General features: G+C 34.1%; 1 protein-coding gene across 1 annotated transcript in view; it reads right to left on the bottom strand.

The window, feature by feature from the left end:
• Positions 1-11,896: 11,896 nt before the first annotated feature.
• Positions 11,897-16,450, bottom strand: part of LOC142983634 (sodium-coupled monocarboxylate transporter 1) — a 39,816-nt gene continuing 35,262 nt past the window's right edge. The window contains exons 8-10 of the mRNA XM_076130615.1: positions 16,173-16,423; positions 15,706-15,842; positions 11,897-15,097 (exon numbers count right to left, since the gene is read on the bottom strand). Coding sequence (XP_075986730.1) covers positions 14,710-15,097; positions 15,706-15,842; positions 16,173-16,423 — 776 coding nt within the window. The 3' untranslated portion in view covers positions 11,897-14,709. The remainder of the gene's footprint in view (positions 15,098-15,705; positions 15,843-16,172; positions 16,424-16,450) is intronic.

Below are 16,450 nucleotides of genomic sequence, written 5' to 3'. Positions count from 1 at the left end.
GATATACGGTGTAAAAATATACAGGCCAGTAGTCCGATAATTGCCTTGCTCAAGGGCAGAGCAACCCCTGCCCATAATTTAATGTGATTTATTTTAGGGGCGGACATTTTTTTTTCTAAAATTACACACATTGAGCTCTCAGCCTATTTCGGCCTGAAATTGGACGGCAGACGGTTTTAACTAGGCTGAATAAGAGATTTGTTTTTGTTTGGCATTTGGCAGTGAAAAATTGAGGCGTCTGGTAGGATTTTGGGTCTAATCTGAGTGTATTAGGGACGTACTAGAATATAGTGAAGGCTGATTCTATTTTACTACGATCAGATTTACGATACTGGCAAGAAAAAAGCTTGTGATTTACAAAACTGATCTTGAGGTACCAATAATTAAAATGATAACTACTAAAAACTTTAACTAGAGCGCAGTTTTCTACACTCTATACTATGTTCTACCAAGCATTTGACAATTAGACTCAGAATTCATCAAAATTAGTACTCTTTAAATCCGCTAGGGGCGCTGATCATTTTTGCACAAAAAATTCTATTACATAGTAAGCTCACCAGTGATAGATACGCTCCCTTGTTATATGAATAACAACAAAAAACATCAAAATATATACAACCTCCTAGCCACAAGTTTAATTCTCTAAACATAATTCAACAAACATTATACGTCTTAACACTGGAACTAAGCACACGCGACTATCTAAACTAACTTGACTAAGTTACGTCCACTATTTGAAACTGTAAGCTCTACAGTTACTTAGCCTTCAACTACGCAAGCCATTCTATACCTCTGAAGCCGTATTTACTGTTCTATACGATCTCGAACGTTGAAACTGCGCTAAGAACTTTGAATTATCGGTCTTTATCTTGAAAGTTTACGAAAATGTTTTTCGATTGAATTTTTGATCGACTCTCTTTCTACCTCTCTCTCTCTTTCTCTCTCTCTCTTCCAAGCTATGAATCCCATATGGTAGTGGGGTTAGCCTTCAATTTTAGATCGCCTCTATTAGTCAATATCGGATGGGTGTCTAGCCATGCCAGATTAGGCTGCCAATTTCTATAATACTTTACGATGTTTTCTTTTCAATTCTTGCCTAAATTACGTACCGTACCCTTTAAGAGACTCAAGACCCGTTTGCCTATCGTATATTTTCTGCCAGTTACTAATTTCTACAATAAAAAACTTGTTTCTCTTCTATTAATAGATTTTTAGAGGCGTAACGATTTAGATTATTACCTTATATTGCACAAGTTGAATAACTTTGACTCTAGGTTGACCAATAACCATACAATAAGAAGAAGAATAAGAATGTAACAAAAGAACATAGTTTTAAATCCAATAATGTCTGAGAGGAAAACAGATATTTAGGTCAGCGTCTACACGTTAATAGTTTCGTACGGTTACCGATCGTAGCAACTAACCTATCTTTGATGTGGTCAGCCCAATGGCGATTAGCCGTTTAGTGAAATTTGAGCTAAGGCGCTTAGTTTCGACCACAAATACGGCCGCAACGGACTGGGGAAGATTATGTTTAGAATTTAATACGCCTTTATCCCTTTATATATATACCTACGCCTTTATCCCTTTATATAAAACATTTATCAGACGAATTAGAATTGTTTCGAGCTTAGTAAAAAAATTTCTGTAGATATAATATTTTAAAGTTAAACGTAAGTGTTTCTTATAATTTTGTTTATAGACGAAAAACGGTGCTTATACTACTGCCTCTTTGCAGTATGTAGTGAATGCTATGCGAAGGTCTCAAATTTTAATTCCGGGTCGAGTCAAAAGGTTGCTTCAGAGGTTTTCTGACGAGATATTCTTAATGTTAGCCCGAAGTTAAATAGTTCACCTTCGTGTCTCGGAGAGCACTCACGGTCCTGTGCCTGACGTCACATTGGTCGTGTCGGTTATCTGTCCCACCGGGCTATGGGAGTGAGAGAAAAGAGAGTGTACTAGACCGCACGTGGACATTTTAAACATAGTACTGCTTCGTTGACTAGTTTCTATTAAATGGGCCACCGTAGCTCGATATCGGCTAGGAGGATATTACTGCAACCCAAATGATAAATAAAATTACGATTCCCATTTTCAATTGATATGGAAAATAGATGTATTTTGAACACAATATGTAAAGTACTACAAAGCAACTTGCACACACTCTTCATCTATCAAATTACAAAATAATCCAAAATATTTGTCTAAAACATCAACTGACATCAAAAACCGATGATTTATTAACCCCAAGTCCGTCGCACCGCTGAACGGTTCAAATATAACCCTAAAACTAATCAAAGTTTGCCAATTAATTAACGTTTTATCGCCATAGCATCGAGACGGAGTTTGATTGATTTAATTATAATATAAAAGTTACCTTGAGTTGTGAAGTCTTGGCTTACCTGTTTGGCAGTTATTAATTTGTAATTTTATGCTTTTATACACAGGGCTAGGCAGAGATCTATTCTTCTTAAGTTGATGACTACATACCTAAGGTGTTTTATTTAAAGGTTACTAGGCGTTCGTATTATTTTTAAGTTTTTATTTGTGCCAAGATACATTTTTTTAAGTTTGGTAGATACATTATCTCATTGGTTTGGTATGTGTTACCCTTTTTGTGGATATCGATTATCAAGTGTTTAGTGAAATTCGAGCCGTTATTGAATACGTTCTAAACCACTGGAGTTTCTGAGTTTACCTGAACTTCTAGGTCCTCTACCGACTTTACCTAAACTTTGGGTACAGGGCAAACTCTAAATATTTATTTATTTATTTCGGTTTACCAACAGATATACCAGTTATACACAAAAGGGAGCACATAATATATTTTAACCTTAAATAGCATGCATACGTACATAAAATCACGCTTTAAGCATATAAGCAAAGATCAAAGATTCCTTTCTTTCTAAAAAGAAAAATAATTCAATATCTTATTACCGGGGAATCGAACGCCAATTCTCCAGTGCCACAGAGGCAGTTAACAGATTTTAATCACAGTAAATAATGGAGGGAATTAATCACGTCGGCATTATCGAGGAGAACGAAGGAGGTACTAATGGCGCAATCAAATTGGAATGCGAAAGTGAGTTTTGGACTTGGAAATTGAAAATTAGTTTCCCTAGTCTGTTTGGGGTGTGGTTGGTTATTTTACCTGTGAGTTTATAACGCAAATTGCAAATACAAGACACGATTTGTTGTATTTCTGCACGAGACCTTCATAGATTTTTCGAGTAGGAAAGTATGTTTTGTCTTCTGACATACTTTCAGGTTATGATGTAGTACTTTTTCGTTAAAACCTGACAATAACAACAATACATTCTTACTAACTTTCACATTAGTTGGCGGAGGTGTCAACAAATGCTAGAATATGCTACATGCGGTGGGGCTCGGGTATCCAAAGAAATTAAAAAAGGAAGAAAGGCTATATACTGATTATGGAACAGATTTTACACGGATAAACATTTAAACTCTCTTTAAAGCAACACATAACACAAAGACTTTGGTAATCAAAGTCGACTCAATCGCCCGAAAAAACTCGCATTAACAAAATAAATCACAGAACTTTTGATGTTTTGACAACTTTGATCACCTTTCCTTAGAAACTTTAATAAAATAAGCCAACACTAATTCGCCTTTGATGTTCGAAACTGTATCTGAACTTAGAACAAACTCTGTAATCCTTTTAAAGCAAATCTTTGTTAATTAACAAGTGCGATCTTCAATAAGTTAGTCATCCTTTGAGCTATCAAAATACGTTTAAGTATTCGATAAAAGGTATCCAAGTTGTTCAATGCTTCGATGGAACAAAGAATTTCTTAGAAGTATTTGCAATTTTCTAATGTTATCCAAGGTAGTTAATTTGTTTTTGTAGTTAATTAATTCTATATCTTTATGTTTTTTGAACCAAGTTCTATGTGTACCAAGACTTAATAAAATAGACTATCTTGTTGGCTTAGCTCTAGATGTACAATAACTAGCTAACTTATTAAATCAAATTAAAGTAAAAAAATACAATTTCAATGAATAGCAATAAAGTCATGCAAACTCTACAATCACGTAATTAAAAAGCTGATATTTTTTAAGCCCTTAATATTTTTTATCCCAAATACCTAATAAATTTTTCAGCACTAAAATATTTAATCAAAGTTTATTATAACTCATCAATTTCAAATATCTACGTCAAAGTTATTTATAATTAAAATACTACGTTTAATAAATAACAAAGTAAAGATATCTATTGAACCAATAAAACTCTCAGCTGATAAATCTGGAATAATTGAAAATCCCATTGAGAATAATCTTGATAAAGACGCCGTTCAATTTGAGTATTCTCAGTGGTAATACGAGAGATCACGATATTTGGAGATATAAGATACAACAAATAGGGTTGATGACATTTATTGAAAGTCTAGAATGAAAGATAACCTTAAGCTAGGAATATATAGAGCTCAAAATTAAATGTCTGACACGTGTGGCCAGTGATACAGCCCGGCTTCGTTTGACATTAAAAAAAATGCTAACATTTACTCTTGATATTTACTCTTGATATATTTGCTTCTGTGGGTGTATAAAGTAGCAAGTGCCGTATAGAGATTTTGGACTCTAATCCAGGGTCTCGTCAAAACTTTTCCGAATTTTTCTGACCATTATTTGTTTAGTGAATTGCCCGAAGTTTTGGAATTTGCGATTGAACATCTACGTCTAATGAAAAGCGCGTAACGACTACTTTACGCGCTTTTCATTTCGACGTACCTGCGCCTACCTTCTCACCGATCGTGTCAAGTAGGTACCATCCCACTGGGCTATGAAAGCAAGTACCTGTGTGCCTGTGTATTGCTCAAACACTTGGACATTATAAACAAAGTTCTGCACAGTTGGCTGGCTCCAGTGATAGCCGCCGTATATATATATCTGCCCTAGCAGTATATCGGTTAAAATATATACTATAGTAGCCACCGTTTTAGTAGCACTATATAGCGCCACTATAGTGTTATTTATAATCACAAAAGTAAAATAAAGATAACAACAGACTCTCCAAGGACCAAACTATAATGAGTTCGAAACTTGGCGCGACATCCAATAAAATGAACGTAAAAATATTACCGATAGAAACTTGGGAATTAAATTGTAATCTATCGAATAAACCCTTATCTAGAAATTAAGTTTTTTCGAATTATCTGTATAAGATGAAGGTGATAACTTAGTTAGAACGATACTAAGAAAATTGTACCTATATCTCTTGATAGATAATAATGTATAAAATAAGTTAAAGATGTTGCTAAAATTGCAACGCTTCTGCAATAAGTTTAAAGACCTTAAAACATTAAAGTAACGCTTATTTTGAGTAGTTTAGTAATCAAATTCATAATAAACCTACTCTTTAATCCTTTAGGGGTGAACCCTATTTTATGTGAAAAAAATCTTTTTATCTGTTAAACTTAAACTATTGACCATTGCAAAAAACGATTAAGTGGAATTAAACAGTGACATATTGATGTTTTATTTTAACGTAGAAATATTGTATTCATATTAAATTACACATTTTACAATATAGAGTATGAAGTCTAATATTCTTGAAGTGCCCTTTTAAATGTGCCCCTGCGATTTAGCGGTAGTTTATCTATTCTAACTGTCATGTATGTATATATCAACTTAAACGCTATTGAATAGATAGACTACCGCTAAATGTGCCTCAGAAACCGGGGATAAGAAACTCCGGTCTTTTCCAAAATGTGCTGAATAGCTCCGCAATTTCCCCGCGAAGCAATCCAATTATTTCAATTTCACGAATTATGATCGTCTGATGTCACTTAGCGTCAATCAATCAGTCTTCAAATCGTTCCGTTCATATCGGCCCCTCCATTTTTAATTTGGGACAATAAACGAAATGAGAGCCATTTTTCCGTCAAATAATTTTCCGGCACAATATTTGTCAAGCGTCAGAAGTCAATTGATTGGGGTCAGCTGTGCAAGTGGTTTGATTTGACCTGGATTCTTGAAGCTTAGGCAATATGTACTGAATATGTAAATTACGAAAGGACACATGTGTACCCATTTATTCCCTGTTGTAAGATGTGGCGTTATTGCTTTTTGTTATAGTTCGGATTCGTGTCCGTTTATTATTGACTATAAGCGAAAGTATGAAGCTGTTTTTCATATTTATAGCTTATAAAGTTAGAAAAGTTATACTTAAATGTTTTTATTTGCTGCTACTGTAATAGCTTTTGCACTGAGCAAAAGTACTAAAGAATGTTTTAAAAGACAAAATTGATTCAATATCAATGGCAGTTTGCTCTGTAAATAACAGCATCCAAATATTTATTTTTTACGTCGTAAATTCTGGCCACTTTTTTCGTTTATGCGAATTAATAATATTTTTTTCGATGTTCTAAAGGTCGTAAAAATAAAGTAGAAGTCAGTACTAATTGAATTATCCAGTACTTTTTAGGTCTTCAACTTTTAAAATAAATAAAATATGCTAACCCGCAAATCAGAACTTAAGCCAAATTCCAAAGAACATTTGAAGTTTATTAAAATTTTAATATCTATCAGAAAATCTTAATAAAGATATCTAAAGTTTAGTAATAAATTGAGTAGCTACGAAGTTATTGCGAACACTACAGGAGAATAGTTATTACAAAGAAAATGATAATTAAAACTTGGCGAGAGATAATTATTGCGTGGAGACGAGTTGCCGTAACTTGGTCCGAGCTAACGATCTGTGTTAGGAAACTTTTTTCTTTCGAGTAATTTATTATAATCCTATTACACTAATCAAGTAGGGGTTGCCAAGAAGATGGGAACATGACTTGAAACAGACAGCGCGGCGGGGCGAAACTGGCTGAGGGTAGCATGGGACAGGATCCATTGAAAGGAATTGGAGATGGCCTATGCCAAAGGGCACACAGAACTTAGAGATTTCTAGTAACCCTTTGTTTAGGAATAAAATGCTATTATTATTACACTAATCAACAAGACAAAACTGTCTTTGCCGAGCGATAAGAAGATGGGCAAATTCTACACAGTCTGTGTGATGAAGCATTAGACTTCGAAGTCCGGTGTCCGATAAATCTAGAAAGTCTAGATAACCTAGCGGGCTTAAAAATAAAAGTCAATCACCTGCCCTGCCCTTTTGTATCCACCAAAGAAAGATTCAGGACACCATTTATCCACCAAAATAAGTAATTCAGCAAATATCGCAATAATATAATTTTATCTTAAATTGTATCAGATTATGTCCATAATTTATCTGACAACTAAAAGTAATCAAAACCTGAATGAAACCTATAAAGCCTCCAATAAAATTTTCCATATAAAGTCGTTACATTACATTCAAACGACTTTTGTCAAATCTAACCTCTAATGTCTAACTATTCACGTTATGTTAAACTAAGATAATCTTGAATCATAATATGGGTTAAAGGAACATCATTAAGGCATTTCGCAGTTTCCAAAACCCGTAGGACGTAAGTATATTATACAATTTGCATGTCTTAAATATTTGGCGCCGCGTCGAAGAATTATTCTGAAAACTGATAGACGTGATCATGTGAGATGAATATTGCTTATTGAGAAACGAAAGAGATTGATTTTGGCGTTTCTTTTATATTCATTATTGAGGTACTCAGAGCTAGTTTTTCGGTTAGTAAAGGATCAGTGGGTTCAGCAACCTTAGCTCGGACATTTTGTAGATGGGTGGCCCTTTAGGTTTTCTGTATATTGCGTGTGTGTGTGCGTGCATGCGTGCGTGCGTATGTATTTAATGAAACTGCTAAATGTATGTGGAATACTCAGATTGTCATAAAAACTCATTTAATTAAAATGGGTAGCAGTGGCAGTTGCTAATACAAATCCCAAATTCCAGGAACAGATTTCAAATTCTAGGGATTAAAAATATTCTGCCAACAGTATTGCTTTAATGCAAATTTGCAAAAATTCTCGCTCAAACCTTACTTCAAATACAAATTTTCCACTTTCCTAGAAAAACTAGGCACTGGCACTTTAGTTTATTAACTACAACAAATACAGAACTGCTGCACTCTTATTCAAAGCACCATAATCTTTTACCGTAGATCAGGGTGACTTCAGGAAAATTTGGGGTTAATTTGATAATAAAAATAAATAAATAGCTCGCACGAATTCAATTATTATCCGGTACTTTATATTAGACATCAGTGTGAATAAAGTTGTATTTTAAATAGTATAATTAATCTTAAAAATTCTCGTTGTTTTAAATTTTTAAGTTACTGTCCAGTAGCTCGATTCACAACTACTATCGACTACCGACAACCGACCTGTCATCGAGAAATTTTGTATGAAAATCTGATCAGCGCCTCTGACGGGTGTCGTAGGAAACATTTTGGCAGTACATTCTCAATGTCAAAATTTCGATAGCTAGCCGGTTGTCGATAGTCGATAGTAGTACAGAATCGAGGTACTGTATTCAAAAGATGCCCCGATTTATCGTACTTCTTCTTATCGTATGGTTAGTGGTCAACCTAGCACCAAAGGTGTTCAAGCCGCCCGCAAGACCTTTGACATGGTTTAACAACTGTTATCTTAATTGACAACAACCACGACCGAATTGTTACGTGCCCTTTGAAGAACGGAGACGCTCAGTTCAAATAGCACTATGCGGTCACCCATCTATGGAATGACCGCGCCAAAGTTTACTTAACCCAGATCGTGTACCGACCGGTGAGCGCAACTGGCTATGTATTATAAAAACTTAAGAACTAAATCCATCTTTAACTCATTTATCAAAAACTACTGAACCGTTACAAATGAAGTTACACTCAAAAGCGTATTATTGGAAAAAGATTTAACATCGTAAAACTTCACGGTTCCATGCACCAAACTGTCTGGTGTCTTCTAAAACTGCTGCCTCCTCATATTTTGAAGAAAATAGTTTGGAGATGGAAAGATTAAAGTTTCACTTTTGACAAGGTATCGTCTTCCAAACTTTCTCCCTGTGAGAATAAAGTACACGTCTTATGTGAAGTATTTGAACTTGAAATTGAAGGTAAGATTTTTGTTTTAAGACTTGTTTATGCCTGTGACTTGACCTGTCTTTGGTGAAAAATAAATATAATTTTGCGCTTATTAGTTTATGTTTTATTCTTCGCTTTTTAAACGACTTGTGTCGTGTCGATGACATCGGTCAGATTGTCCCAATAGTGCAGTTGTATGATCAAGACTAAATTTAGCTTTGTTAGCCATCAAAAAGTTTTTTAACTGTACTCTAAACGAGAACTAGCGTAGCTTATGTCACTCTGAATCTGTTATGTCGAGCTATTTTGGCTATTATAAAGATTGTTATATATTTGCAAACCTCGAGTGAAGAAAAATATTGAGATAAATTAGTTTGTACCTATGAACAATGTACTATTTTGTGACGAAATAATGATTTGATTCGATTTCACTATGCAAATTTTAATATCAAAATAGATTTTCTATGATTATAATACTTGTAAGTAAATTGAAGCTCACTTTGCAAGCTTCTAAGAATCAACTCTAAGACAAAAATGTTTTACAAACAAACTTTACTTATTAGTACGTATAATATTAAACAACCTTTTAAACTTATTGTAGGCTTCAACGAAATTAGAATATTGGTTTCAAACTTCTGCAAAGAAAGTCGGCTTTTTCAGTGCTCCGTAACTCAAATAGTAATAAAAATAAAGCTTTTTATACATAAAGGTTTAACTGATTTATAATGCAATCTAAAGGTAAAATAGATAATACGACCATAAATATTATGATATCGCAAAAAGTGAATGGCTTTATATTCGAAAGAGCGCAAACCACGTAGCACTATTTTACAGAAAAAAAAAGTTGCACTAAAATTCATCATTGCGTACGTAGCTTCGCTATATTTGCAATCAACTTCCGACTTATTATGACCACTTGCATATTACTGCAATTGTTTCTATTACGAAACCCAAATTTAGCCTTTCGTAATCCAGACTAACTAATAGAATCAACATCTACAAAAGCCATTGTCCATAATCCGATCATAACAACACGACGGTACAGTAATAGCCCGGTACAAATTACCTCCTAAGTCCTCACTCTTAACAATCTGTCAATCGCGTTCAAACCACCAGAATAAGACCGCCTGAACTGTATAGCGTCTCATTGAAACGCAAATTGGATTCGTCGGCGAAGCAAGTGTCCCTTTTCCTGGATTTGCATAAGAAACTCGTGTTGTGACGTCATCGGCTCAGCTCCATCACTGACAACCCTGGTGGCGACAGCGGTTCTCAAGGAAACGCCCACTGGTAATGAAAGCCTTTTTGTAGGGTTTTTTGCTATTTAGTATAGGGTGTATTGATTTTGTTTAGAAATAGCTCTCGCAAGTAGAGTCTGATTTTATGACTTGTGAATTAGTGACAGCATCTGATAGGCAAAGTAACAGGTATTCAACGAATGTATACCCTTTTCTTCTACAAATACCTATACAGACGCTATACAACCGACCAATAATTGTGGGCCGTGTTATATATATTTTACACAGAGATACAAATGACAAAACATCTAATTTGATTTATGTAGCCCTTCGTAGTAATCGGACCTTCCGCGCACATTAAACCTAGAGGCGTTTTATGTAAAAATACTGACACAAAAATGTAAAAAGACCAGCTTCCACAATAATATTTTCATTCAAATCCCATGCGAGTAGTCGCCACGGACAGAAAATTATTTTACACTGTTACAATAGTGAGCAATTCCCAGAATTGAAATCCCCGTCACTTGCCATATTGTTACAAAAAAATCAATCAAAACACAATTTAGTAAAAACTGTAACATGAAAAATTTACTGTTCACGTTAATTGCTTCGATTCTGCGAATTTTTCAATTTAATCTATTATCAATCGTTTATTGTGTCTGGCGCGTTCATTGTTTTTATTTTGATAAAGTGAAACAAAGTATATTGTACTGAAATATTTGGATTAAAAATAAAACGAGCTATGTTCAGAAATTTTACTATAGGCAATGTATCGGGGTTTATAATATGTTGAAATAAACGTTTAGACGGTTTCTTTTAGAATTTGGGACCTAATGGTGTTATTTTTTTTCTATACAATAAGAACTTGTAATTGTATTTACGAAACTGTTTGAACGAAACTGACAAATCACTCTAAAGGAAAACTGTGTATTCCTCTTTCATATTTAATTTAATGAAAGGGAATGCAGAGAAGTGAGACAAGAAAAAAAAACGAATAACAATCGATTTTAAAGCACCGAACGATCTCTAGTTACAATTAATTAGAAATACCTATCGAAAGATCGATCTTTCGAGAGCCATCTATAATTTCTGTAACTCTCACCAATTTATAATGTTGCTTATCAACAAAATCAAGATTTTATCTTAATCTTTTTACTATAAACTTTGAAATCCACTGTCAAATAAATGAAAGGGCTGATCGGAACATTTGTTACGAGTCTTTGATTTGGGTTTTTGGTTAAAGAGAAAAATGCGTGCACATATTCTGTTAGATGATCATAGAAAGGTTGAGACCAATGTTATGAAATATTGTAACGGTTTGATTTGAAAGGGGCGGGTTAAGGGTCCACTGAGCTATAAATTCCGATAGTTTTCTTTGTATTGCGTCAAAGGATTTTGTTCTAAGGCAGTAGGAGAAAATATCTTTGCAATTTATTGTATCTTATTATCTTTTTGTAGTTCCAGGTATTGTTTTATACTTTAAATTTCTTCCTTCATTCTGTGTTGGGTTAACTTTTAAATGTCATAGTTTTGTGCGATGATCATTGAAGCTTAATCAACGCCCCAAGCCGGTTCCCCCTAATTTTTGATATATTTTGAATGTGAAATTCTCGATACACGATAGTGTCGACTGTAGCGAGTATTAAATAATAAAAGATCCAATAAATTGTAGGTACATTTTTATTCTACTCACATATGTATGGCTTACACATTAAATAACTTTACACAGACTCGGCATATATTTTACAAAAATATAATACTGTCAATCATCACAATACTTAGAGATAATATAATATAAACAAAATTAGTAGCAATACTTATGTATATTGGGGCTTGTTTCATCACTTTCAGACACATCTTCCAATACAATATTGTCTGTATTTTTTTATAGAATTGGTAAAACAGGCCCTTTCAGTAAATAAGTAGTGCTACTATCTTTTAAGGCCCGGTTTCACCAACCACCTCAAGTTTAAATAGGCTTTTTAGCATAAGTTCTTGTTTTTGACGACGGGTAAAGTTAGTTCAAGAACAGCACGTCAAAATGCTGCTTAAGGCTCTAAAAGAGGTGAATTTGTACAAATATTACTGAATAAATTGTACAAAAACTAAGTATCTACGAAATTATTTGGTAATATTGGTTCACTTCTTCACCACCTACAAGAATTATAGCTCGACGAATGTTTGCTTCAATTGATAAATATTTTAAAGGTGGTTGTTGAAATCAGATACTAGGCACATAGCTGAGCTTGTTCGAAGTCAGTCGTTCAATGACCTCAAAACAAACGAGAATACAGACTTCATAAATATTACAGTTCTTGTATACAAACTAATTAAGTACTTATAGGTAGTAATTATAATATACACGATAAACAGACATTTTCTATCTACTGGTACAGTTAAAAGCAAAAATATGTGTATAATGGCACATTTTCAATAGCATTCGTATCAATGAAAACAGTATAATTATTGTTATTAATTAAATTCAAGGTGTCTAATAATAACAATAAAATACCTAGATATTTTTATACAAAAAGTACGGTTGAAAATTTGTCAGTGTATACATATCTTTGCTCGTGACTGTACATCTGCAAGATCAACAAAAAAGTTGGAGCGATTAATTTAATCACCCATTAGAACTAATTAGACCAAATTAATTAATATTTACAAAGATAAACTATTATCACATGGATAAAAATTCGTAAAATACAAAGTTTTTGAAAAACATTTATTGAATCGAAAACAATTTTAGGGATTATTTTGTTATTTACGAAACAGCGTTAATCCAAAAACAACCCGTAAAATTGGTTAGATTTCTATAAATGCTTTCGTTAATATTTGAAAATACAGGTTTCTCTATATACTTCTCCTTAGTAAGTTACTAGTTCAATAACCAAACTGCGATAACAGTTACTCCTAGCATAAATACATTTGCTAGCTAATTTAACTGTATAACCCTTTAAAAACGGCTGCTTCATTGACACTTTTGTCACTCGGGACTCCTGGATAAGTATCAGATAGTTTATAAATCGGGTACAATTTTGACAGTTGTTTTCATACATTTGCTGTCACTTAATGCAGCAGATAGCTTATCCAACAATTATCTATGAGCTATGAAACTGGCTCTTATGCTTGTATACAATTTTATCTAAATTCCATCAAAAATATTTTCAGACTAAATATATTTTCTACACTGCGAGGGAACGTTTCAACTTTAGAATTTTACTCTATCTAATATAATCGATATCCTAATTTATAAGTACACCGCAAAAAGCTGCCTCAAAATGTCACTACACAGTCACCAATTTTCATTTCCTATCAAAGCCTTCTTTGGTCCACGTTTCCTAATTTTACCGTCGAATTCATAAGTATACAATATCCATCGAAACCTCTCATTTTCTCTTCATAGACGAAGTGATTCTCCATTAATATTTTCGTTCGTGCTTCCTTTAGAATTTAGTTAATACCATCTTTAGTTTTCCAAACTATCATTTTATTTAATGCTACTCTTCAATTTGTTTGATAATTCCTCCCAAATTTTATCTTTCCAAGATTTTTGCTTTCCAAATTCATTAAACGTCCTACGAACTAAGTCATAACAATTAATCAGCGAATTTTATAACGAAGACATTTTAGACCAAAAACAAATTCAAGGTCTAGTCTCCAATTAGTTTCTCACTCAATACTAAAACGGCACTTACATCTAATTTCTTCATATAAATCTTAAACTATTCTAGAACTAAAATATTAAATCACATAACTTCAGTTGAAATCTTTTCATCATTCTGGATGATGATTGCTACTGGTACAAAATAGAATTTAATAGCACGATAAGGCAACTTATTAATCAAAGACATGCCTGATTTTAATAATGCTAAACTCTGCTAAAAGTTAAGTAACCTTTCTTTCATAGCAACACTTGATAGATTATTTCCTTGCAACGGCTTCCTTGCAAAGCTCTGAAAGAAAAGCGGTCTCAGATTTTCTACCTAATTTAGATAAAACAGGGCAAAGAGTAATTTAGCTGCCAAAATATTAGCTTGCACTGTTCATGGCCCCTTTTGTAGACGTTTTGGCCTTAAGTTTTATACTTATGAGGCACAATTTTGTTTTAACTAGGCACAGCTAGAATAATTCTACAAAAATATATTTTGCACCAGTATTTCTTAAAGCCATATGAATAAATCTACTTCATTGCATACATACTTAACTTTAAATGCCTAACTTTACTGATTACAATAAACATTGATATATTCTCTTAAATATCTTTCGAGTCTCTGCTAATATGACCTTAATTAGAAACCTTTGGATCATTCCTATAAGGTTTCAATTTAAACAAATCTAGGGAGCTTTATCTACAGTTGTCTTAATTATAATATTGACTATACTAAGCATTGCACAACTGCAGTCAAGAAATCGTACAAAGCCGATTCTATGAGACACGTACGTGCCAATTTTACAACCTATTTCGAACCTACGTCAAATCACAACCGTGTCCTTATCATAGAAGGTGTGGGAGATCTTCTGACGTCATAAACATCGAATAACCTACTGCCTGTCGTCGTAAAACCTGTTTGTTTCGCCTCAACCGTTTCTTCTGTGACCGTCTCTTCCGTCTTCTCAGAAGATTCTTTTTCTACTTCTTTTTCTTCAACTGCTGCAGGTTTTTCGGCATTAGTGAATGTTCTTTTAGGTCCTGGGAGTTTTTTACAGAGTTTAGCGACTAATGGATGGAGGAGGTTTTCGTCGAATGCGTCCTTTTCACTGCCTGTTATAAGGCCTATGATGATGCCTAAAGTCACGCAGATTAGAGTACCGATCACTGCATACCACATGTAGGATACAGCATAGATTTGTTGAAGAGTACCCATTCTGTAACAGAAAATGAATTTTGTTAGAGATCATGTAAATATTGATCGATAAAACCACACACTCCACACAGCCAACAGTAAGCCGTAAAGATAAGTTAATGTTGCTCTAACACTCACACACCCTTTTTTTTTTTTCAAAAATAAATAATAGAAAGCAGCCTGCACGACATATTATTGAGTAAAATAGAATTTGTCCTATAAATGAAACTATTTCGCTATTGTAGATGTTTCTGCCAATGCGACGGAATTATCATTACTCCCAAAGATTGGCATCATTTAAGATAATATCCCATTGCAACCATTCAAAAAAAGGAGACGTAATTATTTTCTACTTGTCAATACTTATTTATTTATATATTATTATGCGCCCATAGCCAGTTGCGCGCACCGGTCGGTAAACGATCTGTGGGTTAAGCAACCCTTGGCGCGGTCATTCTATAGATCGGTGACCGCAGAGTGGTATTTGAGCTGGGCGACTCCGTGCTTCGTAGGGCACGTAAAAAGTCTGTCCCGGTGGTTATCTATTAAAATAACATTCGTTAAGCTTTACTTTGACACTAGGTTGACCACTAACCATACGATAAGAGGAAGATTTATTTATTTACTTACATAAAAGATTCAGTGGGTACCGCGTGCGTGTTGTTGATAGACTGTAGCAGTGGCGCCAGTTGTATCAACGTTTGATTCACTTCAACTGGCAAGGCTTTGTGGTTGAATACGGAGCTCAGCGTCGAGTTTGGACATTCCTGGAGAAAAAATGCATTGGTATAAAAATGTTAAAGCCACCTGTACCTAGCCTTACGATAATATTACGCAATCAGATTAAATTGAAAGCCACTTTGGATCTAAGACAAAAAAATGCACTTATGTGATCTTCAAGAGACAGGTAGACGCATTTTCACATTAATCTTTTAATATCATTCATTGAAGTTTTCTGCTCATAGAAATTATATTATTTTACATTTTGTGCTTCAAAATATATGTCACTTATAGGTGGATAAGACTTCATTGCCACTTATAATGTATTATGTCGATAATGATTTTTTAAACAATTAAAAACACAAAAGAAATCTTACCTCAGTAGACATAGGCAACATCGCAACACTTTTATCCACATACAACAGTCTTCCCGCAGCCATCCACGTCGTCACTATATGAGACGCGATCATGCCCCATAAAGCCCCCTTCCCATTAGCGACAGGGCATAGAGCTGCTAGTATAAACACTCCTAGTAATGCGCCTGAAGTAGCCGATGTGACGAGGAGCGAACCTTCGACGACGCCACCGACAATTCCCACGCAGAGAGACAGGCACATTATAACGATGGCTGGAATAAAAAAATAAATAAAAATAG

The sequence above is a fragment of the Anticarsia gemmatalis genome, chromosome 24, assembly GCF_050436995.1.
Source record: "Anticarsia gemmatalis isolate Benzon Research Colony breed Stoneville strain chromosome 24, ilAntGemm2 primary, whole genome shotgun sequence".
Lineage (NCBI taxonomy): Eukaryota > Metazoa > Arthropoda > Insecta > Lepidoptera > Erebidae > Anticarsia > Anticarsia gemmatalis.
Note: the sequence above shows the minus strand (reverse complement) of the source record. Positions and strands in the feature narration are given on the sequence as shown.